General features: G+C 40.4%; 1 protein-coding gene across 1 annotated transcript in view; it reads right to left on the bottom strand.

Annotated features, from left to right (window-relative positions):
* The window catches only part of LOC147033418 (uncharacterized), an 80,873-nt gene that overhangs the window by 35,181 nt on the left and 18,008 nt on the right, over positions 1 to 27,684 (bottom strand). Inside the window, exons 3-4 of the mRNA XM_085854281.1 lie at positions 26,244 to 26,591; positions 12,237 to 12,458 (exon numbers count right to left, since the gene is read on the bottom strand). Coding sequence (XP_085710407.1) covers positions 12,237 to 12,458; positions 26,244 to 26,591 — 570 coding nt within the window. The remainder of the gene's footprint in view (positions 1 to 12,236; positions 12,459 to 26,243; positions 26,592 to 27,684) is intronic.

The raw sequence follows: 27,684 nt of genomic DNA, 5'->3' as shown, positions 1-27,684 counted from the left end.
TGACTATTAAAAATACAAACCCAATGAGAACCGTTCCCATCATTATCTTCTAAGTTCATAATAATATTCTTTGTATGTTTCGGCACATTTGTTAATTCATCTCTCATACAAATAACCACATTATGAATTTTTAATTTCTTACAATATTTGGCAAGTTGTAAATTTGATGTTGTATTCTTTCCAAATTCTTTCAACCACTCATCAATGCTCATTTATTTATTAGAAAGATATAATCCATTACCTCTTTTCGTTAATTTTACACCTGCTTGTGCTATAGAAGAAAGCATATCTCCAACTAACAATCTCGCTTTATCAGGCAGACCTTCAAGTTTTTCAGCAAAATCTACAATTACACCACTTCCACTAATTTGTTTCTCCAACTCTTTGTTATGTCTTTCCAATTCTTTTTGAGCCTGGAGTTGAGCCTTCCTTTCGTTGGCAGTTTTCACCGCTGTTGAAATACCACCCGTCAATGCTCCAACCGCACTTAAACCAGCAAATAAAGGAATTAGAAATGGGAGAAATCCTCCACTCGTCTCTCTTATTGAATATTTTTTCAACATTGGTTTTGTCATTTTAATTTTAAGTGAGCCAGTGTCATTCAAGATTTTAACCTGTTCTCTTGTGAGCAAAACATCAATTCTTACTGCTCCTTTTCTCTGAATTGTATTAACGTTAATCGTACAAGGCTTTTGATTTTGAACACAAGATGATAGTTTATGAAGATTGATTTGATTAACATATACCCCAGTTGGTACTTTGCCACTCATTTATTTAACAAAAAATTATGTGAGACTAATCATCACACCATTATCTGTATTAATCTGCAATTCTGTTTCTTCCAAAAGCAAACAATATGTATCAACTTCTTCACTCTCTCTCCTCTTTCAATGTATAGGGAAGTATCCACTCGATGAGACTTTATAATTTCCTTTTGAGCGCTCAGGTCAAACGCATAGATTGTATACAAACTTTTAAATGCTGTCATATCTAAAATAGGTTCTTTATTTCCATTACTTTCACACACCTTTTGGTAAGACTTGTATGCTTCAGCAAAATCATTTTTTTCCCAATTAATTTCCAATCTATCTCGTGGATAAAATGTTCCATCTAGAGAAACGCGAAGTTGTTTCACCTTAGCATTATCACTCAATGCATTATTCTTATCAGTCGCAGTATCACCATCTGGCTTTTTAAAAATTATCCACAGATATCGTGGCTTTCCTTCCAGAACACCCAAATTCCACGTGTAAGTAGTTTGGTTGAGTTTAACGTGTTGACATCTTCTTTTGAGGTATGATACACTGAGTGGTTTCTTTGAGTTAAGTCTTCGATTCAACATCTCTTCTGTTTTAAGATTAGGAGTATATTCACTGATATACCAACTCATCTCCTCAATTACAAATTTATTCTGTTCACCAAAAGCACTACCAACACCAAAAAGCAATCTATTTTCATTATCATTCCTTTGTAGTTGAAATCTAATTTTAAGACCATACAGAACTTTATCATAATCACAAAATCCAAATATACCTTTAAGAGGAACTGCCACAGTAAAACTATTTTCTGCTTTTGTATCATCATTATACATTCCTTTCCTTTGAATATATCCAGGGTCTGTGTTTGTTCCCGTTGACATATCAGGAATAAAACCTTCGACAGACCCCTTTCCCATTCTATCACTGAATGTATAGAGTGTAAATTTCATCATTTCAGATACAGCAGAGACATAATCAACCGCTTCAACTTCTTGTGTTCCAATATACAATCGCACACTATCAAACATTTTCCAGAAGAAATCATTTACAAGTGTAGCGTTTGTGTTATTCCCAGCCTTAGTGAATTTAAATTTACACAACAAGAAACTTTCGGAGAGATTCAAATAGGTTTGTTGATTATTTATTTCAAAACTTTTTGTACCATTTGTATTCCAGTCTGTTCCAGTTATTGCATTTACCTTGAAGTAATCTTCTTTTTAGTGGAGTTTGAGATAATAATAGTATCATCCAAATCATAGATACTATCAATTGCTTCCATACTTGTATTTATTTAGGAAAAAAGATGTTAAAACTTTTGAAACCCTGATCCAAGTATTTCAATTATTTTCTGTCGTTCTTGGGGGGACAACTGAGTTTTACCTTTCTTAATTTATTTTATTGCTTGTAATTTATGAGATTCCTTCTGAGCATCTTTTATACTCTTTACAGCACCTGCTACATTTCCCACAGCAGAAGCAGTTGAACCAATTAGGTCTTTATGTTTAAGAATAGTTGAACCAATACCCATGAGAGTATCAATTATCCCATCTCCTCTAAATTGATGTCCGACACCCCTTTGTCTCTTAGGTTTATAGTATCCTCTACCAAGATACATACCTTCACCCTTGTAGTACGGGGAAAGGAACATCCCATCCCCTGTAATTATTTTATATTTTCCCAACTCGTGTTTCCTCACAATAACCATCGTATTTATTTATTGGAAAACTTCACGTAGGTGAATTCTGATGGATATAACTTCTCCATTAAAAGAAATCACACGATTATCTTGGTCGGTTATCCTAAAATTTACTCTGTGTATGGTTTTTCCTGACACAGGTAGATAAACCAAATTTTTAGGTTCCATATTGAATTTATAACCAATTGGGGTTGAGTATGCGCTGAATGAAAATATTGTATTTGTTTTTTTCCATCATTATAAGCACCATCAATCAAATCACAGTGAATTAACACCGAATTTATTCCTGAGGATATTTGAATGACATTATCACTGTAAAACGTCCCATTAGTTTCAATCTTTTTTGAGGAGAAACCCAATAACTCTCTAAATGAATTATCAATTGTGAAATCAACCTTGTAGTTATTTTTAACTTTAATCGTTGATTTTGAAGTATGTTTTTGAATGTTTATAACAATATTTTTTGGTTCATCACCCTGTTCTTTCATAAGACGAGCAATTTCGGAAGATATTTGAGAAATCTCATATGCTCCGGGTGAGACTGTTATCGTTTTGTATCCACTTCCCGGATTATAACTAAACTTGTCATTTTTCTCGGTTATATTAAATAAGGTATTATAAGTTTCCATGGACAATAAAGATGCCTCATATTCTTTTGTTGTGTCAAGTTGTAGTGGGTATGGGAATGAAGATGTGTGGTCGCTTGTTGTGAAATTAAAACTCAGGATTGTGCTTCTCATCTTATTTAATATGAGATAAAATGTCTTTATATTGAGATTTATTAATTATTTTCATGTTCATCAACTGGTCTAAAATGGCTGATGCTTCATTAAAACAATTGTTATTTCCAGCCTTCTTACTGCCTAACAACAATAACAGTCTATTAACTAATTGCGATGGGTCATTTGGAAGAAAACTAATACCTGAACCAAGGATACTTAAAGCCTGAATAATGTGTTTCTCCTTCTCATTCTTCCTACTTTTACCAGAAAGAATAACCTTATAATTTAGAGTGTTCAGCAAATCAATATATACTCTATCATCATTATTTTCCATATCCAATGGTTTATCAATATACTTTGATTCATCCCTCACAGTTGAACCTTGTCTTCCATCTTTTGTGAGAAGAAACATTAATCTCGGAGTTAGTTTAACAGGGGTTGAGCAGAACTTAAGAACCTTAATTCATCATTAAATATCAATACCTTTTCTTGAACAAGATGAAATATTGCTGGTTGTTCTGTTGGAATGAGTCCTGCTTTGGTTTTTGAATCCGCTGAATATTCATTGTTTTGAACAGCATTCACAATATAATCAGGGGTTGATTAATCTCTTCCAGTTGTTGAAATAAACCTTCATCATATTCTAATTCTCCAATATGCTCTAATTCTTCCTCCGTCATTTGACTGAAATCTTTTAACATTTGGAGCTTTCTGGGAGTATATTCTACTGTGGGAACTGTGGAAACATCTTTCATTTTTTCTTGGGAAGTTTTTAAAAGTGGTTTAAAAAATTTCTCTTGTTTTCTTTCAAATACTTCTTCGCCCGTTAGTTTCTGTCTGCGTTTCTTCTTTATGTCTTCCTGCTGTTTTACAACTTTTGAAACCAACTCTTGATGTTCCTTAAATCTTCTTGCTCTTTCTTTTGTATCCATTTATTTATTGTAAAATATCATTTAATGAATTGTAAAGATTAACAGGGAAATTTTCCTTTTCTTCATCATTCAAGTAGATGTGTTCAAATAAATCCTTTTCTTTAAATATTTCATCAAATTCTTTATTAACATTAATGCGAGTTGTAATTTCTTCTTCACTAATCCTTGCATCTCTGCTTTTCATACGTTTGCGTTGAGTTTCTTCATCAACATCAAAACCGAATGATAAAATCTTCACCCCGCTCAGATATTTAATAATTTGTCTCGTTCCTTCTGGATTAGTTTCTAATATCCCAACACCACCAGATTTTAGTTTCCTTAACTCACTCTTACAATGTGAATATTTTGTTGTACCAAGAGAAACCTCCTCAAATATTTGTCCTTCATTCCTCAATCGCATATGTTCCTCCACTGAAATATAGTGATAATCTTCACCTTTTATTTCTCCAGGTCTTATTGCTCTAGTTGTTGTTGATACAATGCGTATCACGGGGTGTTTTTTCAGTAAATTTACAATATTCTCATTTGTACTACACAAGAACCTTGATTTATGAAAGTTTTTTCCAGAAGCAGATTTACCCACAAGATTTATAATAATAGTTGTCATTTATATATGTAATTGTTTATAAAACAAAAAATATATCTCTTAATATCTCATCTTGTTTCACAACAATATATTTATATTTTTCAGTCGTGTGCTTCATGTAATCCTCAAATTTCTTTTTACTACATAATGTAGAACAATTATCTCTCCAAAAATTATTGATATCTATTGAATTTAACTTGAATAAAATAAAAGTATTAGCATTGTTTCTGATGGAACGACGAGGAAGTTGAAAGTACGATTGACTAAGATAAATACAATTACAAGAAGAATGTCTCCCTCTTGTGTAGTAGCTGTCCATTACCGTTTGGTTTCTCTCATTAACACAATCATCAAAGATAACGAGGTTCTTTTTTGATTTATCCAAATCTTGGGGAGACGGTATATCATCCGTATTATCACTAAGAATACAAGTTATAGGATTTGATTTCTTTTTACATCTCTGTGTATCACAAAATAGTTGAATTATATCTTCAATGTTATAATCATTTAGGTTTTTTTGACGTTTAAATAAACCGATTATATCTTCTTTTTGAAGACCAGCATTAAAACCTTGTGAGAGTAGTTGATACTCTGGTTGAAAACTCGACTTTGTGAAAATTATTAAATTATCATAATCTAAAAAGTTGGGAGTGAGGAGCATTTTTAAAAGTAAGCAGGTTTTTCCACATCCACTTGAACCAACTATGAGACATCTTAATGAATTTGGGAGATTTTTATGGTTGTTAAATTTTATCTTATTTTCCCAAATAGGTAAAAAATCATTCATTTATATATTTAGAAAACAAGTTATTTAATTTATTATTGGCTTTTTTAGAAACTCTATATTTTATCCTAAGTTCAGGTTTAATTTCAAGATAATCCATTATTTTATTTATACAATATCTTGTGTTGATATTTCCCTGAAAATTACATCCATGAATAATATATAACAACAATCCTTTGAACATTTCTCTTATACGTTCAGTTTCTTCCCTTGTAAGGAAAGGTGTGTTATCACCCTCATACTTTACATTCATTTCTCTAATCAATCTTGTAAAGTAATTCATTTTTGGTGTAAATCTAAAAGAATTATTTTCCTTTTTATATTTTTTATTATCATTAATTAGAAGATAATCACAGAATATACATTGTTTATAGGCTTTTGACTCTGTGTTTAATCCCCGTCTTTCACACGCAGGACAATTCTCAAATTTGTCATATGGAGAATCAGGAAAGTCTAGCATATTTATAAAGTAAAACTTTACTTAAACTGAAATTCATCTATACTTTCAGTTGTATATTACCATCGATATCGATATACTTTTTTTCATTATCAGATTCAACGACAACATTTTTTATATTAAAGGTAATTTTAAAATTATCGTTAACTACTATTGAACGAAATGTCATTTCACCTGATATATTAACATCCTTTATTTCATCAGGATTTACATCTTTAGGGTTGTTAAAAAAATACAAATTTCTCCTTGCATATTACAGATGGTCTTATCTTTTCTTTCTAAAGCTTCATCCATAAGGTTTTTGTTCTTTGATACTTTTTCTTGTTTCATTGCTTTTTCTAGTTTTGAATATATTACTAGGAGAGGAGAAACTTTTGTTAGAGATACTTTAATTGATGTTCTACCAGGTATACTAAAAGCCCTTCCACTGAAGGAAATTGAAGAACTCATATTATTTACCATAATAGTTTTTATCCAATAGTTGTTATATTTATCTTTGTTCAATTTTACATCCTTGACATATTTCTCAGTATCTTTAACAGATGAAGAGATTGATTGAAACTTGTCTTTTGTGTCTTGAAACATTGTATTTATTAAGTGAAAAAGTTGGAGGATAAAATGTTTTTAAGCACAGATTCACCTATAAATTAAACGAAATTTTCATCAAGAAAATTTTAGTTAAAGCAAAGTTTTATTCTATAAATATGGTGAATACAACGTACTGCGATGTTTGTAATCACGAATATAAACATTATAGAAAACACCTCCGAACCAACAAACACACATTTAATCTATTTCATAAAATATCTCCTCTTGAGTTGGAAAGAAAACATTGTGATATCTGTTCAAAGGATGTTTTGAAGAGAAGTTATAATAAACATCTTCAATCACAAAAACACAAGAAAAATGAGTTTAAAGTAAAGGGAGACTATTATATTGAAAACACTGATGGGGCATTTAAAGGGCATATAAAAATAAGGATTTTTCAATTTGGAGAACCCGGTCCATCATCAATAGCTGAATCAATTGAAATAGTGAAACCCGATGTTGAAAAATTTATTAAAAAGACATTAAAAGAAATGAAAACTTTAAAGTTTTATATGGGAGTGAAAATGAATATGAAAAGACAAGATGAAGAACATACTCCTTATATGAGAACAGGTCTTCATTTTATAACATCATTTCAAGATTTTTTGAATAGTGGGGTTTATGAAGAACTATCAAGACAAGAGGAGGATGTTGATAATACAGTGGTAGGAAGTGGATTCAATATTTAAAAAATCATCTTTTTAGATATACACATTCTAAAATCAAACCCTCTTAAAGCTTCTTCTTATATTGAATTACCAAAAGAAATAAAACTAAAGAAGGCAGTTGTTAATATTAAGAACAATGATAATAAATGTTTTCTCTGGTCTGTTCTTGCTCACTTTCATCCACCAAAATGTAATTCAGAAAGAGTAAAACAATATATGAAATATGAGAATACCTTGGACATTAAAGATTTTAAATTCCCAATGCCACTAACAGATATTCCTAAATTTGAGAAAAAGAATAATCTTTCTATTAATGTATATGGATTAACGGATACAAACAAAGTTCAAATATTAAAAATTTCAAACAACTATAAAAATGAAGAAACACACATTGACCTTTTATATTTTAGTGTTGGAAAGAATTCACATTACACATACATCAATAATTTATCAAGATTAATCTCTTCTCAGGTATTCAGAACAGCAAACAAAATATATCCTTGTAAGCGATGTCTTAATTCATTTCATACAAAAGAACGATTAGAACAACATTCAAAATATTGTAGTAATCATAAATCAGCTGTAATTACAATGCCTAAACCTGGTGAAAAGATTTCTTTTGAAGATTATAATAAATCTATCATGCACCCATTTGTGATATACGCTGATTTTGAATGTATCCTTAAAAAGATAAATACTGCTTCTCCTAATCCAAAAGAACCATATACAAATAAATATCAAAAACATATTCCTTGTGGTTTCTGTTATTATATCAAATCATCTGTTGGAGAAAAGTATAACAAACTTGAACATTATCGTGGAAAAAATGCTTCACAAGAGTTTGTAAAACGATTAGAAAAGGATTGTATAAGACTCACTAAATTAATGAAAGAAACAAATGAACCGATGAAATTAACCAAAGAAGAAAAATTAGAATTTAGAATGAACAATATCTGTCATATTTGTGAGGGGGAAATTAAGGAGTCTAAAGTTAGAGACCATTGTCATCTTACTGGTAAATATAGAGGTCCCGCTCATTCCTGTTGTAATCTTAATTATAAATTACCTTCTTTTATTCCAGTCTTTCTTCACAACAGCGCCAACTATGATACACATCTATTTATAAATGAACTTTCAAAAACACCAGGGAATATTTCTGCCATAACAAACACAAGTCAAAAGTATATTTCATTTTCAAAAATGATATTCACAAAACCTTTAACTCGTATTAGGTTTCTAGATTCTTACAAGTTTATGGGAACACCACTAGCCTACCTCGCATCAAATCTAAGCTCCACGGACTCTTTTCCAAATCTTAATTCATTCTTTCCAAAAGAGGAAATTCTCACTAAAGAGGAAATTCAGATTAAAGAGAGAATTCAAAGTAAAGAGGAAACTCTAATTAATGAAGAAATTCTAACTGAAGATGAAATTCTAATTATAAAGAAAATTCGAACTAAAGAGGAAATTCAGATTAAAGATGAAATTCTGATTAAAGAAGGAATTCTTACGAGAGAGGAAATTCAAACAAGGAATGAAATTCAAAGTAAAGAGAAAATTCTTACAAGTAAGGGAATTTATCCTTATGATTATATGGATTCATTTATGAGATTTAAAGAAACACAACTTCCTTCAAAAGAAAGTTTCTATAATAACCTTTATGAAGAAGAGATAAGTGATAAGGAATATAAACACGCACAAGAAATATGGAAAATATTTAAGATAAAGAACCTTGGAGAATATCATGATTTATATCTAAAAACAGATGTTTTATTGTTAGCTGATGTGTTTGAGGCTTTTAGAACACTCTGTCATAATAAAAATTGTTATGGATTAGACCCTGCCCACTATTTCACAGCTCCTGGTTTAGCTTGGAGTGCAATGTTGAAAATGACAAAACAAGATATAGATTTAATCAGTGATGTTGATATGCTTTTGATGATTGAGAAGTCCAAGAGAGGTGGAATATCACAAGTATGTTCAAAAAGATATGCGAAAGCAAATAATAAATATCTCCCAAATTATGATAGTGAAAAAGATAGTAATTATTTGATGTATTTTGATGCTAATAATTTGTATGGATGGGCAATGTCTCAATCTCTACCTTATGGTAAATTAGAGTGGGTGGAAGAAAAGGATTATGAAAAGGCTTTGATAAATATTGTTATTTCTTCTCAAGAGGAATTGAATGACGAAGAAGAAGGTTATTATTTTGAAGTTGATTTGAGGTACCCGAGTGTTCTTCATAATAAGCATAAAGACCTTCCTTTTGCATGTGAGAAAGAAACCCCAAAGAAAGAATGGTTCAGTGATAATCATAAAAGTTTTAATATTAAAGGCAAATCAACAGAAAAGTTATTAACAACATTCTATGATAAAGAGGGATATGTTTTGCATCAGAGAAGCTTAAAACAGTTTTTGAGAGAAGGATTGAGAGTAGCTAAAATTCATAGAGTTTTAAAATTTAAACAAAGTCCTTGGGTGAAAAAGTATATTCAATTCAATACAGATATGAGAGCAAATACAAAAGTAAAATTTGAAGGGGACTTTTATAAATTAATGAATAATGCTGTATTTGGAAAGACTATGGAAAATGTTAGAAACAGGCAAAACATTAGATTCGCAACATCTTGGAAAGAAGCTTCGAGATTGATAAATAAACCAAGTTTTGAGAGAGAAGAGGTTTTTTCAGAGAACTTTTCTGTAATTCATATGAAAAAGGAAAGTATTGTAATGGATAAACCAATTTATATTGGAACAGCAGTTCTTGATTTATCAAAGATATTGATGTATGATTATTTGTATAATGACTTAAAGAAAGAGTATGGTGAAAATGTTTCATTGTTGTATATGGACACTGATAGTTTTATCCTAGATATAAAAACTGATGATGTTTATGAAGATATGAAGAAAAATATTGGAGTATATGATACAAGTAATTTCAGCAAGAAGAGTGAGTTATTTTCCAAAAAGAATGAAAAGGTTATTGGTAAGTTTAAGGATGAGTTGGGTGGAAAAGTAATGAGTGAGTTTATTGGATTGAGAGCAAAGGCATATGCTTATAAGTATGGTGAACAGATTGATAAGAGGTTAAAGGGAATAAAGAAATATGTAATAAAGAAATCAATAACTTTTAGAAATTATTATAATTGTTTGATGAATAAGAAAGAAGAATATAGGAAAATGAATACAATAAGAAGTTATAAACATAACATATATAGTGAAGAAGTAAATAAAAAGGCATTAGGAGCCTTTGATGATAAGAGATTTATTTTAGATAATGGAATAGATTGTGTTCCATATGGATATTGTATGATAGAGTGAATAGAATAGATTGTGTTTTTACGATGGGAAGATGGGTTAGGGTTTTTAAGGGCTACCGCCGCGTTTTTTCACAATATATAAATGGTTAAACCAAGTATTAATCAAACTAAAGAGTGGAGAAAATCTCAGTCTTGGTATATAAATGGAAAACATAATGAATGTGAAAAATATCAAATAAGTCTTATTGAAAAAATAACTAAAACAAAGGTAAATAAAACAAATAAGCGAATTAATTTAAAAACTAGTAAGTTAGAGGATGTAAAGAAAAAAAATGAATATCCTTGAATGGACTGAAAACTTTGATGGTTATCAATTGAACAATGAAAAAACAATTTACTATAATCTCAAAATGATATGTGGCTCAGGAGGTGGTCAAACAAGAGCATTAAGAGAAGTTTATCATTTCGTAATGGCACAAAAGGGGTATCTTAAAAAATATAAAGATTCAAATGTTTTGTTTGTCAATATTTTAGATGGGGATTATTGTGCAAAGAAAATTAAACTATTGAAGGAATTTGAGAATGAACAAATCTTTATAGGTTCAATGAGTGAGCTGTTCAACCCCAGGTGTTCAATTCAATGAGGTTCAACCTCCAAGTTAAAAGGGGAGACAAATAAATATACCTTGGGATAAAAAGGGGGTTTATTTTTAGGGAAAAAAAAGGGAATCGCTGAAAATCCCCCATTCATTTACATGGGGAAAAGTGAGCCAGAATCAGTATTCTTACCCTACATATATATATATATATATATATATATATATATATATATATATATATATATATATATATATATATATATATACATATATATATATATATATATATATATATACACACATATATATATATATATATATATATATATATATATATATATATATATACACATATACATACATATATATATATATATATATACACATATACATACATATATATATATATATATACACATATACATATATATATATATATATATATATACACATATACATACATATATATATATATACACATATACATACATATATATATATATATATATATATATATATATATATATATACATATATATATATATATATATATATATATATATATATATATATATATATATATATATATATATATATATATACACATACATATATATATATACACATACATATATATATATATACACATACATATATATATATATATATATATATATATATATATATATATACATATACATATATATATACATATACATATATGTTTTACACAGTGCCGATAAAAAGTCGACGCCCCCTTTCAAAATTTTCACCTTTTGTTGCCTTTCAGCTTTGAATTAAATTGCTTTCAGTCAAACACAAACACTCACACATCAGCAGTGGAAAATAATGAAGAATCTTAAACTTATGAAAAGCAATAAAAAATACTCTTTTGGAAAAGATAGAAAATATTATCAAAGTTGTATAAATGTAGTTCAAGTCATGGAAGTTCAACAGACAATGTAAATGGAGCACACCGACGTGTGGCGAGCTTAACACTTCATTTAGTGCAATATTTTCAAGCATCACTTCTCCACAGAAGTAAACTTCATTTGTAAATGTCTCATGACAAGCATAACCAGCAAGGTGTTAAAAATTAAAACCCATCAGAACATGTGGAGCTGAACATGATCTTCACCCTCTTGTCATCTGTAGTCCCATATGTTTGATAATGATTGCTTACTTGTTGGCAGTTCTCAACGTGATTCTGTTGCTGCCTCTGTCGCTCCTCCTCATGCTGTTGTCGCTCCTCCTCATGCTGTTGTCGCTGCTGCTGAAGCTGACGTTCCATGTCTGACAGCTTGCTCATAACGTTTATTAGACTCTCTGAAAGTCCTTCATTTTTCAATGTAATCACATCGATTCGTTCGTCATACACTTTCATTTGTTGTGACATTTGCTCGACCTGTATGGCAGAAACACGACAGTGTCATAGACAATAAAGTTTCTGTTTTCTGTTGCACATAATCATAAATAAAGAAAGTGACATGTAGTAAAACATTTTAAAAAACACACAGCTCACCACTGAGCACTGCTTCGATCCCATCCCTCAATCAATGAACATCAGGAATTCATGGAGGTATCTCTCTCAAGCACAAACTGGGATCAATACTGGTAAAAGGTGCAAAGTTGACAAGGAATTTCACAAAGTCGAATCGACACAAGTTCAAGACACCAATGTTTCCTCGTTGGAATACCTTTTGGAAAAAGGATAATCGAACACTGCTGGCAGAGTTTAACAAACATGCACAGCAGTCTGAACACCAACACAATGGTATATCCACCTTTGGAATCCATGAATTTGGTTCCACTGCGAGTGAACGCAGCAATTGATCGAATGTTGGACTGGGGGGGGGGGCGGAGGATCGGTGCAACCCCCCCCCCATACTGACCGTATATTTGCCAAAGAATCCATGTATGTTCTGAAACTACAATAAAAACATTTGGGAAGCTAATATACACCTGTACTGGCAGGGTACACCATACTGACAGGTTCATAACCGTCTCACCTCAAATGAGTATATTTATACAAATGGGAATTCAATGTGCAGATATCGCAGTGGGTGGAGATGGTAACCTCAACAACCTTGTTCCATTCTACCACTGATGATTTCAAATCCATGCTTGTTGTACCTCCAAAGTACTGCTTGGGAGTGAGGGTGATTTGACAAAAGTTTGGCTGGGAAATGGACTTAGGATTTAGGCATGTTTTGGATTACCGAAGTTCTCTCCACACCAACCGATGACCAACAAGCACTTATCCCTCTCCACATCACTACTTCAGTCCGCAACCAGCCGCTTTCTCTATCCTCCCCATAGCTTTACTTTCAGAAATTTCCATTCGGTGTGTCTCACCGTATTTCATTTTCTGGCTTCCTATCTGATTATCCAGAGATCAGTAGTTTAAGTTTCACTTTCCAACATCAGTTTCGCTTGGGGATATTAGTTTTGATTAGTCATTGCAACTTGTGATGCCATGTGAATGGTGTATGAAGAAGTTTGTCAACAACGATTTTTGGAGCAATTTTTATTTTACATTCTCTCAGAGGTCTCAAGTGGCTCAGCATCTAAAAAGGTCAAAAGGTTTTCAGGGTCGAAGGGGTCAAAGCAGCACAAAGGTCGAAGGTGCTAAAGTGTTTTAAGGGTCATAAAGGGGTCGAAAGTTTTAGTGTCAAAAAGAGCCCGACAGGTCTAAAGGGGTCAAAAGGCGAAAGAACAAAAGGGATCAAAAGTATCCAAAAGGTTGCAAAGTGCCAAGAGGTCTAAAAAAAAATGTACAAGTCTGGAAAGGGTCGAATAAGGTGTATATGTCGCAAAAGGGTCTAAATGGGTGTGAAAGGGTGTTAAGGTCAAAGAGGTTTCAATGACATAATTGGATCTAAAGGGTGTACAGGAGTGATATTGTTTGATAAGGAGTGATAAGATTGGCTTGGACCTTCCCGCTTCGTGCGGTTCTTGACGATCTGGACCGGCGGGACTCGAACCCGCAACACGATTCCGCTCCAAGCACCAGGTACGGAGGGTAGCGTTTGGCACTGGCACGCTCCACCGGCAAAACAGGCGACGAGGCAGGCAAAAGCAAGTCAGCAAGGCAGGCAGGCAAGCGATTCTCCTCCAGCTCGCAGGCAGGCGATTCACGGCGTGAAAACTCTCTCGGCGGGTCGCCCCCACACAATTATCCCTTTTTCTTGAGAGGTGGGAAGGATCCATCTCGTGTCATTCCCCTCCTCATTGGACAGGCGTGTCTGGCGATCTCCCGGCTGTCCGAGATTACTCGGGGGGGGGGTGGGGTGCTCATGTCTCCACCCCTGGATCAGGAAGTCGAGCAGGAATATGTTGCGTTGGCTCCCCATTGGCCGAGAGGTGGAAGACGTGTTCACACCCCTCCGATTGGCTGAGAGGGGCACCATGCCCGTATTTGGAGCGAAATCCAAGACGCCAACATCCAAAGAAACCCCGCCTGGCACATTGGACTCCGCCCATGGCTGTGCTTGACAAGCATGCGCGTGGGAAAGGCCGATGGTGAAGAAGCGAAGATGGGGAAGAAGCGAAGATGGGCGTTGTTGTTGTTTAAATGTAAAAATCCGAACTATAAAATAACTCAAAGCGCACGTACAATTAATCACCCATTAAACATAGGACGGGACCCTAACTAGAAACACATACTTACTGATATAGCTGATCTATAGGACCTGACTGTTGTGTGCAGTAAGCTTCCAAATTCGCAACACTACCCCCTCCCTTTTTACAGACTCGTCCCGAGTCGTCAAATTTGCGTGTGACCAGCATGTGTAAGTTTTCCCCAAGTACAATTTACCTACGGATCCCTGAGTGCGACATTTTTTCATACATGTCCCAAAAATAAATTATCGAGTGCGCTGCATAACTAAACTATCAGACTCACACAGACGACTTAACTCCATTGCCGGCGCTAAGACAAACAACAGGTGGGTCAATAACTTATTTACAATTTTAACTATTTACACTAACCATGGCCCAGCACCTCTTATCTGTGGGAAAGAGGCACAGCAAGTTAACAGTCATTTTATGTGGGTGAGTGCACAGCAGCTGAAGGTCAGTCGTCCTCAGGGCCTGCTCAAAATGTCCCCATTGGGTGTTCCTTTCATACCCCAGCTGCTGGAGGCAGCTCGCCCTAACACGGCAGGCCATGCGCCATCCCACAGGCCATTTGAACTGGCCTTTATGCAAGAAGGAGGTAGCCAGGCTACTCAATGCAGTCCCTGGCTCCTTTGAATGGATGGACACAAAACACAAAATGGACTGGATGCAAATGATGCATGGGCTGCGCAATGCAGTCCTCATGTGGTGCGGCTGCCTGCCGGGCAGTCTCTGCAAAACACACTTGAAGATGGTCCTGGCGCACATGGTTGGATGGTGACATGGGGCAATGCAAACAAGGGCAGCAGGCATGGGGTCAAAACAAAAGGCAGGCAACGAGGCATGGCAAAAGTGGACCAGAGATACAGCACACTCTCAGGTCGGCTCATGAAGCTGGCCGGCCTCTGGTCTGGTCCGTGAGGTTCTGGAGGGAGTGCGGTCATGCTGGCAGCTCCGAAAACGGGCTCGGACCTACCCTACTGTCTCCCCCCCAACCTATCGCCTCTGCCATCGTTGTCCATACCCACTCCCTTAGTTTGCAACAAAGAACCAACAAAATTTAGCCCCTTTTTATTTTATTTTAATTTTTTTTTTTTCTCTCCATAATTTCGTCTCCCGAACCCCCTTTATCGTCTTTGTCCGGCTTACCTAATCTGTCCATCTACTCCCAACCCCTAAGTTCCTTTTTTGGATGGGACTAATGGAGAGACTAGCGTCCTGTCTCGAGGCCCAATGAAGCCCCAGAATAGCCTCCACAGAGTTCAGCAATTTTCCCAAAGTGAGTCCATCAGCCTACGGAGAGCGAAGGGATGGATGGTGCGAAGGGGTACATTTCCTATCTATCCGAGCATTTATTAAACTTTAAACTATCCCCAGGGCTTTTCAAAATGTCGGTCACTTTAAGCTATCGGTTCCAACAACCACTATTCCCGTCGCCTGTGTTGGTGGCCATTATTAATTTGGGCCCTGCCTCAAATTTTCTCTCGTGCCCTTGCACAATTCCGTGGCTGGGCAGCGTGGCTCAATTTGCAGGGACGACCCTCTGCCGAACTCAAACTACGGCACCTCTGGGCCCTGAGGATGTCTCCGAGCCTACCTGCTCCCGATGAATGCGGGGAGTGCCCTTCCCGGCTACTCCCCCGTATATGCCCACGTGGCATCTCAGTGCTACGGGTCCCGTTTCCGATGGGCCACCCGTGCCCAGTACACTATCCCAGTCCCTTGGACCCATGGCCTACTCTGGCCGACTCGTCCGGAGCCCGGGGTGCCCTCTACTCGATACGCTCATTACAACAGCCATGCTCCCAGCCAGTCAATGAACTCTTGCACCCCTCCAAATGGGTTTTGTGCTTTCATACACCACCAACACAGAACGACTCCTTTTGGTAAATTTAACTAACATTACACTGACCCCGGGGTCCCTTGGGTGGGATTCACTCCTCCCCCCAATCATTCATTCGCACCATGCATTCCACATTCACTCCGCTCACACACTTGGGCCCGCTGACCCACACTCACTCAACATGCTTCTTTCAATTTTTCCATTCACTCCACAATCGACCTATGTTCCCCTAACTATCTCATGCTCCCTCGTTGTGCCTTACTCTAACTCACGTTCCATTTAATCTACGTAGCTTGGCTACGTCTCCACTACACATTCCATCTCCGTCCATGTCTCCTTAATTCATTCTAAATCTATTTTCCCACGAACTAGTCCACAGGCCCCATGGAGGACGGCTCATGCTCCCATGAGGCCGGTTTATCGACGCAAAACCCTTCCCACTAACTCGTGCTCCGATGTCCAAACAGGATGACTGCCACATCTCTGCCGGGGCCGTGTACTCGGGGCAAGGCTCGAAGAGCCTTGCGTCTCCGTGGGAGCGGTGGTCCTGGCTCCGGCCACTCCGGTCCGATCCATCCATGAGGGCATAAGGTTACCCTTAGAGGATCTCAGGCGGTCCGCGTGGACGATACGGGGAAGGGCCCATGGTGGCGTGGTCCCATTTTGATCTTTATGACCACGTCACTAATTTGCACCAGGATGACCCCCGGGCCCTGCCAGGGTGAGGTGAGTTTCGGGCATCTGCCCTTCCTCCTCCGGGGATTGAAGAACCAAATCTTCGTCCCCGGGGAATATTCACTCGCCTGGCTCCAGTGGTCGTACCAGCGCTTCATTTTCACACCCGCCTGTTGGAGCTGCCGGCGTGCGAAGGCATGGACTCGTTCCATGCCTTCCTCCAAGTGACATGTGTAGCCCTTCCCTGGTAGTCCGGAGGGACGCTCAGGCGTCGGGCTGCACAGCAAATCGACGGGAGCTCACAGCTCCCATCAGTACATGAGCAGCGCCGGGCTGCAGGCGGTGGCTCCATGCTGACTCGTTCGAGAGACCATCAGCAAACACGGGAGATGTTCGTCCTACTCATCCTGACAATCGGCGGTGAAGAGGGCCAATTGTTGTATTAAGGTTCTGTTGAACCTCCCCACCATGCCGTCGGATTGTGGCCTTCGGGGCATTGTAAGTGTCTTTCGAATTGATAGGAGACTGCACACTTCTTTTAGTAATTCACTCTCAAAATTTCCACCCTGGTCGGTGTGCAGCTCCTCTGGAATCCCGTGCCGACATAAATCTTTCTACGAAGGCCTGTGCCACAACCCCAGCTTCTTGGTTGGGAAGGGCATAGACCTCCGGCCATTTAGTGAAGTAGTCCATAATCACGAGGATGTATCGATTATCTTGGCGAGTGGGGGCAGTGGTCCCAAAATGTCCATGGCCACTCGCTCAAGGGGGGCCCCAACCTGATGTCGTTGGAGCGGGGCCCCCATCCTCCGTGCCGGTCCCTTTTTAGCAGAACAGGCGTCGCATGATTGACCCAGTCCTGAACATTGCGCCCCATGTTGACCCAATAAAACCACTGACGGACCCGAGATGTTGTTTTGGTCCTGCCCAAATGCCTGCCGGGGCGGGTACCGTGCACCTGTTCCAAAATTTGGGTCTTAAATTGGTCTGGAACTACTACCAGCCAAGAAGTTCTTTCTAAGGGAATCTCCACCCACTTGCAATACAAGTTGTCCCTCATTTCGAGGGTTTTCCACTGAGCCCAGTACGCCTTTGTTCGCGCTCCGAATGGGGTGATCTCCTCCCCACTGGGTCTCTTATTTACTCGAACCCACTCGTACACGGGCCCTAACACGGGATCTTCCCGTTGGGCCGTGCTCCACGCCAAATCGCCAAATTCTTCATCCATGGTTAGTGGCAAAATTGGGCCTACCACCCGGGCTGCACGGACGAGGAGCTTATGGGAGGTGTCTGCCAATTGGTCCCTCTCCTCGTGCCTCGTGCAATATTTACAGTTTTCCCCCAGACAGCGGCGTCGAGAGAGCGCATCAGCATTCCCATGAGCGTTATCGACTGTATTGGCCACATTAAAATCGTACTGCTGCAACTTTTCCAACCACCTTGCAATATGGCCCTCTGGTTTCTTGAACCCTAAGAGCCATTGCAAGGAGGAATGGTCAATTTGAACCAAAAATTTCCTCCCATACAAGTACGGGTGGAATTGGCTCATGGCAGACAGCATGGCCAATCGTTCCTTGCGAGTGACACAATAATTTCGTTCGGGCCTACTCATGGCCCGACTGTAACACGCGATCACTCTTTCCACGCCCCCTGTGTCTGAGACAAGACTGCCCCCAATCCTTCCTGGCTTGCATCCGTGTCCAGGGTATACATCCCGTCATCGGTGGGGTATGGAAAAATGGGTGTGGGTGTCAAACACACCTTTGATTTGGGGAAGGCCTGATGGCATTCCCCTGTCTAATTAAATCTCGACCCCTTCTCTGTAAGCCGGTGAAGGGGTCTCGCTATGTCCGCAAATTTTGCCACAAAGCGCCGGTAGTAGGAGCATAGACCCAAAAAACCCCGTAACTGTTTGACGTTTCGAGGTATGGGCCACTCCTCTACCGCTGTAATTTTCCCTGGATCGGTTTTCACCCCATCGCGGCCTATCACATGTCCGAGATAGGCCACTTGCTTTGTGAACAATGTACATTTCCCCGGGCCCAACTTCAACACTGCCTGCCTGAGGCGCCCAAACACCTGATCCAAATTAGCTATTGCCTGGGAAAATGTTTTCGCATGTACAGGACGTCATCCAGGTACACCAGGCATGATTGCCATGGCATGCCTCCCAGCACACGCTCCATCAATCTCTCAAAGGTGGCGGGGGCGTTGCACAAACCGAACGGCATCACAGTGAACTGATACAGTCCCTTCCCTGTAGAAAATGCCGTTTTCTCCTTCCCCGTCTGATCCATCTCCACCTGCCAATACCCACTCTTGAGGTCTAAAGTTGAAAACCATTTAGAGCCTGAAACGGCGTCGAGGGTATCGTCACTTCGAGGGAGGGGGTAGGAGTCTTTGAGTGTCACGTTGTTAAGCTGATGATAGTCCAAGCAGAAACGCGTGGTCCCATCCTTCTTTTTGACCAACACAACTGGTGACATCCAAGGACTTCCCGAGGGCTCAATGACACCTGCGTTGACAATCTTTTCTACCTGTTCATCAGCCTCCTCTCTCTTGCTCCAAGGGAGCCATCAAGCGGGCTGACAGACAGGCCGGGCCCTATCGGTGTGGATCTGATGTTTCACCAGGCCCGTACGTCCAATATCCTCGGGTGACAAGGAGAAGATTTCTATATGTCGGTTGACCAGTTTGTGCAAGGCCTGCCGCTGGGCGTCCTCCAAATCTGCATGATTCCGATTTACCATCTCGCAAATGGGATCGGGCCAATTCCTAACAGGCTCTGGAGACCCCCTCTGGGGCCGGTCCGACTCGATGTTATTGTCCCCCAGCTCTGCGACTCGTACCACTGGGGTGCAATCTGCCACCTTCGTGCCCCATCCAATAGTGTGTCGTTCCGTGCTCACGTTTATTACCCTGACGGGCACGATAGGCCCGTTGGTATTTACCAGAGTGCGGCCCACGACTAAACCTCGGGGTCGATTGCCCCGCCATTAGTTCGGCCAGGCCGCAGGAGCCCTGCCAGGTTGGGTATGCCTGCCACCGTGCCGGGATTACTGCCTCGGCACCCATGGGGATGACAACGGAGTTGGGAACCTCCAGCTCGACCTTCTCATCCATGCTCAAGCCCCCCAATGGCAACTCCTCACCACCCAACTGCATGACTCCTTGGCCCAAGTTGATTTTACAACCACCGGCGGTCAGCACATCTTACCCAATTAAGCATGGGTCGCACACATCCGCCACCCAAACCTCAATTCTCCTTTTAACCATGCACAATTTAAGGGTCACGAAACCACGCCCTATAATGGGGGCTATTGCCCTGGTCGCTCGCTGCAAACTACGATTTTGCAGACGGTGGATCTCATCCCACCGTCCATACTCAAATTAAGGACCACAGGGCTGATGATCGTGGCGCTTGCTCCTGTGCCCACAATGCTGTCTACCCCTGCGCCGTCAATTTTGCACCTAATTGTTAAACTACCAGTGCCAATTTGGCCACAATAAATGACCTGTCGCAGCTCTGAGGGCTCTTCCACATCTGGGTCTGCCCAACACGGCCCTATATGTTCGGCACTCATTAGTTTCCCTGGGACTAGCAGGTGAGGGGGTGGGGGGGGGGTGGGGGTGGTGTTGAGGGCCAGCTATTCCGGTTTGTACTGGGTGGAGATGGTGGTCTGGGGGGCCGAGGCCTTTCCCTGCATGGGGCCCTACACCGCTGCTGCAGGTGGCCCATCTGACCACAGTTAAAACACCTCACCGGGTAAGGTGCATGCCTCCGGTATTCCAAATTATACCCCCCCCTCATTCCGAATTGGGGTATCCGCCAATGGCCCATCATGTGTCCGCCTGTGAGCCGCCTGCCCTGGCCCTGGCCCCGCTAACTGTCAGTCGACCATGTCCCGGACCATTGCCTCCAGCTCTGCTCGGGAGCCAAGACCAGCCCCGGCTCCCGGTGCACGGTTGTCCACAGAGCCTACCTGCTGGACAGCTATCGCATGTCGCTCGGATCCTCCAGCCAGGCGGCTTTGCTGTCTCCCACCAGTCAGCAGCGTCGGCCGCCTTCTGGAGGTTTTCCGGGCGAAATGTTGTCAGCAGGGCCCCGGTGTCGGTGCCCGCAAGAGCCTGGATAAAATAGTCCAGGGCAAGGTCTTCTTGGTAGAGCAGTGCCATATTTGCATGCGCGATCCCCACCGCGCGGCGAATGTCGTATGCCAAATCCCCCATCTTTTCGTGGGGCTGACGTTTACGCCCACTGAGCTGAGCTTTAACAAGCTCGCTCTGCTGTTCCACTCCAAATCAGTCATTTAGGGCCGAAAGGAGGCCTGCCAATGTTATCCTTCCCGGGGGCATCGTGGTCAGGACCTCGGCCGCCGCACTGCGCAGTGCCGGCACAAGCTGGATCCCGCTCTCCTCCATGCTCCAGCCATTACCCCTGGCCACGTGGTCAACCTGGGCCAAATACGCCGTCAGGTCGGTCTTTCCGTCCTACGGAGCCAGTGGCACCGTCCGGCCTCCCGTGTTCCGAACCCCACTCACCAGTCCCTGAGGGATAAATGGAGGGCCGGACCCCCCGGATTCCAGTGGTGCCCTACTCCTGCGGAGCCCGAGCCATTCGCTCGGGCCGTTTGTCACCCCCGTCTGGGTCGGTGCGTGCCCCGCACCGTCTTGCGTACTCCCCCATGCCATCCCACTCGCATTCAGCATACATTCTGGTTCAATCATACTGGGGGCCCGTATTAGGCCAAGAGACCCTGTGGCCTCTGCCCCCCCCCAAACTCGGTATATACCCGCTCGCACCACGGGACCGTCCTACCTCGTTTGGTGACACCAGACTCACCTGGTCGCGATCTGCTTCGAGAGAGCGTATTTTCTTCTTTGCCACGGCGGCCGTGGGGTCTCCAAAATCTACGGCCACCAGCAATTATACGGCGGCCGCAGTATTTCCATGGTCACACAATGTTGCAGTCACATATGTTTTTTTTTTGGGGAGCCGCACGCCGTATTTAGAAATTGTGGAGACCGAAAACGTGGAGGTGCCGTACGGTCTTTGATTTGATGTCGCACGGTGACGCTAGGACGTCCCTGCAGCGGCCATAGAATTTTCAAGGCAGACGCAAAGTAGCCTCAAGGTGCCCACAAGGCAACCGCAGGGGGGCCCTAAGGCGAACGTGCGGCCAGACGGACGTTAACGAGTGGGTATGTATACCAGTTCTTTTTTTACTGAAATAAAAATATAACAGTTCGGAATATACCAGTTCGTGGTGTCCCCAATATCCGAATTAAATTCGTTCCAGGAGGCTGTTTGGATTGCAAAAAGTTCGATTCCCAAACTATTTTCCCAATAAGAAATAATGGAGTGAATTAATCTGTTCCTGGACCCCAAGAAAACCCACTTTCGAGACACTTTCAACTGAAATTCCCCATATTTAAGGTGAAATAAGATGAGTAAATGACCTTCGGTGGCGGTGTATTGGATGTAAACTGGTACAATCACCATCCCAAAGGTTGACACAGGCTCGTGCTCCGGCCTGGGTTCCGATCGCTGGCGCACTCTGCGAGCGCTGCCCCCAGGGCAGCTCATCAAACATGATGCCACCAGAACCACAATCACTTTCATCAAACGCATCGGGCTGAGGTAATCATGGATATTCCAAATTACAACCGGTTTTTCTGTGAAATTAAATCCTTGCCCGACAGTCCGTCACACCACGTGATCGGATTGCTTTTTTGTTATTAATTAAAACACAAGATGAGTAAAAAAAAAAAAAACAGCACAAATCAAGGTGAAAACACGAGGTAAAGTAGCGATCGACACACGAGAGATGCTTTCACGAGGGTTTCCACCGACGAACTGAATGAACAAAGCGCGAAGATGCGGGTCGAACAGGTGGGGGAGACACGTGAACAAACATGAACGCTTCGTTGTGTTCGGTTTTTTAATATGTATTCGGTTTTTAGGGCAAAATTCATTTTTCATTGATAAGAGACTACGGCAGCTGCACGAATAACGCAAGCCCACCATACGCCCTACGTACGGTCGACGTGGAACACAACGACGAAACAACTACGGCATGTCGAATTGCTACGGCCAACGTAGAAATGAAAAAAGTTATAACTCTGCGTTATAATTCCACGGCGACCCCTACGGCCTGTAAAAGATAGCCAAACGGCGAAGGGCCACCGCACGTTTCTGTCAATTCAGAGGGCGTTCGGCCGCCGTATCCTCGTCGTAGAGCAACTGTGCCTTAGGCCTTAAGGAGGCCATCCTGCTTCTTGCATCAAGTCTCAATACATACCACAAGCTCTGTTTTAATTTCCCTTACCTTCCCCTCCATTCGTGCCTGCTCATCTTTTACTTTATTCAGTTTGTCCCTTACCTGCTCTATTTCCCCTTGTGTCTCTACTAATTCCTCCTTTGACAATTTAAACCCTTCTTTTGTCTCATCCATGTGTTTTTCTAAACGTTCTCCCAGTTCCCGCGTCTCCGTCTCTACCCTTTGTCCTAATTCTCCAACGATTTCCGTCATCTCTTCGTGCCTCGCCCTACACCCTTCTTTTACGGCCTCTAATTCTCCCTTACCTCTTGCTGGTCTTGTCTCAGTCCTTCTGTTGCCGTCGCGTTTCTTTCCATCTCCTTCTTTAATTGCGCTTGTTCTTTCTTAATTTCTTTCACCCCTTGTCCGAGTTTGTCTTCCTCTCATCCAACCGTAGTTATTTTGTCCGTCACGTCCTCCTTACCCACCTCCATTGCGGACCAAACACCTTTTACACTCCCTTGTAGCTCGGTCATCTCCCGATCAGATAATGCCGATCTCCTCCGCCATGTTTTGTTCCATGGTCCACATCTCACCTTTCACCTCGTCCAATCTCACCCACAGGTTTAACCCCATGCACTGCATTTCACCCCTGCCCTCATCCATTTTGCGTTGCAGATCCCCCTTCATGCTTTGCGCGCTCGCAGCCATTTTGCGCTCCAAATCCCCCTTCATGCTTTGCGCGCTCGCATCCATTTTGCACTCCAAATCCCCCTTCATGTCATCCATTTGGCTTTGCATTCGTTGTGCATTCGCATTCATTTCTTTTTGCATTCCTTGCAAATTTGCATCCATGCGGTTCTGCATCTGCGCCAGCATTTCCTTTAACTGGCCCATGTCAAATGACCCTGACGAAGCCGATTGGCTTCGTTTGGGCGCGGATCCGCCGGGGGTTGGGAGGGACATTTGAGGGAGGGGGTTATTCGCCGCCACCCCCGTACCCATTACCACCTCTGAGTTTGGTTGCGGGGGCACATCTTCATGCATGGGGGTGTCCTGGGCCACTGGTTCCTCTAAACTTACACCTAAACCCACCTGAGCCAGCTCATATTGGCTTGCCATGTTGTGTATTGAGAAAGACATTTTACTCGCTCGCAATTTGGGGGAAACGGGGAGGGGGGGTTGCTCCCTACACCCCTGATCCGAATCCCGTTAATTTTTTGGAGGCAGAGGGGTTCGAATCCCACTCCTGACACCAATTGTTACTGGGCTGGGTATCGGTGGCGATAAACGGCCACGAGGTGGAGCAGTGGAGTCGTCTCCCACCGAACACACGGAATTTAGGTCGTGAATTTAGGAGACGAAATGTCAAATATGTCCAAATTGGACAAAGGAACACAATTTTAACAGTGGGAACTGCTGCTAAGTTCAATTATGGAACTTAAATGTTGTAATATGCATTTGTTTCAGACATCCTCGAGGTTATGGCATGTTCGGGAAATGAAATAAAACCTCAAACCTCGGCGACTCCAGGCAATCAGCAATGCAATCAGCATTGCAATGTATCGAGCAATTTGTAGGGATGATGATCAGGTATTCGAAGATATGAGTGAGGAAAGTGAAGAACAATATTATCGTGAAGAAATCGTTTCAGCCTGTTCCAAGTGAAGGCATTGTTGAGCAGGCCAAAAAAACTGAAGAATCAAGACCCCGTTGATGGAGTAAGGTGTCCGAAGAGGAGTATGATAAAGGATGTAACTCAATAAGGCAGCTAATTATCTTAAAAAGGGGTGTTTTAACCAAATTAACCCAAACACACAATTTTCACTCCCACACTTCCTTGGTGTTCCCTTGGTATCCATACAAAGGTTCAGGCTGCTCGGTTTCATGGTTTTGGAGTTATGGACACACACGTTATTCAAGGTATGTCCGTATGTATGCAACATATATATATATATATATATATATATATATATATATATATATATATATATATATATATATATATATATATACATATATACTAGTGATACCCGTGCACATGCACTAGATCGCAGTACAACATAGCTGGTAGCAGATGACAGACTGTACACGGGGAATGACAAAAATATGCATTGTGCAAAATGCAAGTGGTACTATGGAACGCCAAGAATTCCCAAACATTGTCGGCATGTCCGCTAAGTACCATAGCAATTTCATAGGGATCGTGTGACGGCGAGCAGAGTTTTTAGTGTGCAAGCTTGGTATTATAATATATATATATATCAGCTTTTTAATATATATATATATATATATATATATATATATATATATATATATATATATATATATATATATATATATATATTGCTGATAAAAAGTCGACACCCCCTTTTAAAATTTTCACCTTTTGTTGCCTTTCAGCCTTGAATTAAATGGCTTTAAATCAGACACAAACACCCACACATCAACAGTAGAAAATCATGAGGGATCTGAAACTTATGAAAAGCAAAAAAATAGTCTTTGGGAAAAGATAGAAAATACTATCAAAGTTGTTTAAATGTCGTTCATGTCATGGAAGTTTCACAGACATAATAAATGGAGCACACCGACATGTGTCTTGCTCAACACTTCATTTAGTGCAATATTTTCAAGCATCACTTCTCCACAGAAGTAAACTTCATTTGTAAATGTCTCATGACAAGCATCACCTGCAAGGTGTTAAAATTTAAAACCCATTAGAACATATGGATGTGAACATGATCTTCACCCTCTTGTCATCTGTAGCCGCAAATGCAAAATAATGATTGCTTACTTGTTGGCAGTTCTCAACGTGATTCTGTTGCTGCCTCTGTCGCTCCTCCTCATGCTGTTGTCGCTCCTTCTCATGCTGTTGTCGCTCCTCCTCATGCGCTTGTCGCTCCTCCTCATGCTGTTGTCGCTCCTCCTCATGCTGTTGTTTCACCTCCTTATGCTGTTGTCGCTCCTCCTCATGCTGTTGTTTCTCCTCCTCATGGTGTTGTCGCTGCTGCTGAAGCTGACGTTCCATGTCTGACAGCTTGCTCATAACGTTTATTAGACTCTCTGAAAGTCCTTCATTTTTCAATGTCATCATATTGATTCGTTCGTTGTTCACTTCCATTTGTTGTGACATTTGCTCGACCTGTATGGCAGAAACACGACAGTGTCATTGACAATAAAGTTTCTGTTTTCTGTTGCACAAATCAGAAATTATGAAAGTAACATGTTTGAAAACATATTAAAAACCACACAGCTCACTACTGAGCACTGCTTCGATCCCATCCCTCAATCAATGAACATCAGGAATTCATGGAGGTATCTCTCTCAAGCACAAACTGGGATCAATACTGGTAAAAGGTGCAAAGTTCACAAGGAATTTCACAAAATCCAATCAACACCAGTTCTTGACACCAATGTTTCCTCGTCGGAATACCTTTTGGTAAAAGGATAACACTGGTCTGCATAACTTCAGAGTTCAAGGTTTTCTCAACGGTTCCCATATGCTTTTTGCATGCTGAATTTAGAAATGTATCTCATTTTGCTCAATCAGGTCAAGTTTTTATGCTATCTCAATTTTAAGGAAAAAAAAATAATCAAAATTTTTGTTTTTTTAATTAGCATTCTTTAAAATTCAAAATCAGACTTACATTGACAGAAAATGTACAAAGTATATATAAAATCACGCACAAGTACCGTTAATGTGAAATTCAACATTAAAAAGACGAAGGAAAACAGCGACTGCTGGAGCGACGGAAGTTGGGTGTTGCCAGAAACGATTTATCTATATTTTTCTGAAATTGAAATGAAAGTAATTGAGAAGGCACTTTCTTCCACATTAAGTGTAATTGTGTGTCATTATACGTATAGTTTGTACATTTTCTGTCAATGTAAGTCTGATTTTGAATTAAAAAAAAACAAAATTTTTGATTATTTTTTTTTCCTTAATATTGAGATAGCAGAAAAACTTGACCTGATTTAGCGAAATTAGATACATTTCTGAATTGAGCATGCAAAAAACATATAGGAACCGTTGAGAAAACCTAGACCTCTGAAAAAAGATATTTCAAATGCAGCCCAGTGAATCCAACCCTGCTGGCAGAGTTTAACAAACATGCACAGCAGTCTGAACACCAACACAATGGAATCCACACCTTTAGAATCCATGAATTTGGTTACACGACGAGTGAGCACAACGATTGATCGGATGTGGGAATGGGGTGGGGGGGGGTGCAGCC

This window comes from Eptatretus burgeri, chromosome 2 (assembly GCF_056783735.1).
Source record: "Eptatretus burgeri isolate ZD-2024b chromosome 2, Ebu_testis_v1, whole genome shotgun sequence".
In the NCBI taxonomy this organism is placed as follows: domain Eukaryota; kingdom Metazoa; phylum Chordata; class Myxini; order Myxiniformes; family Myxinidae; genus Eptatretus; species Eptatretus burgeri.
The sequence above is the reverse complement of the archived record's forward strand: the minus strand, read 5'-3'. Positions and strand labels throughout refer to the sequence as shown.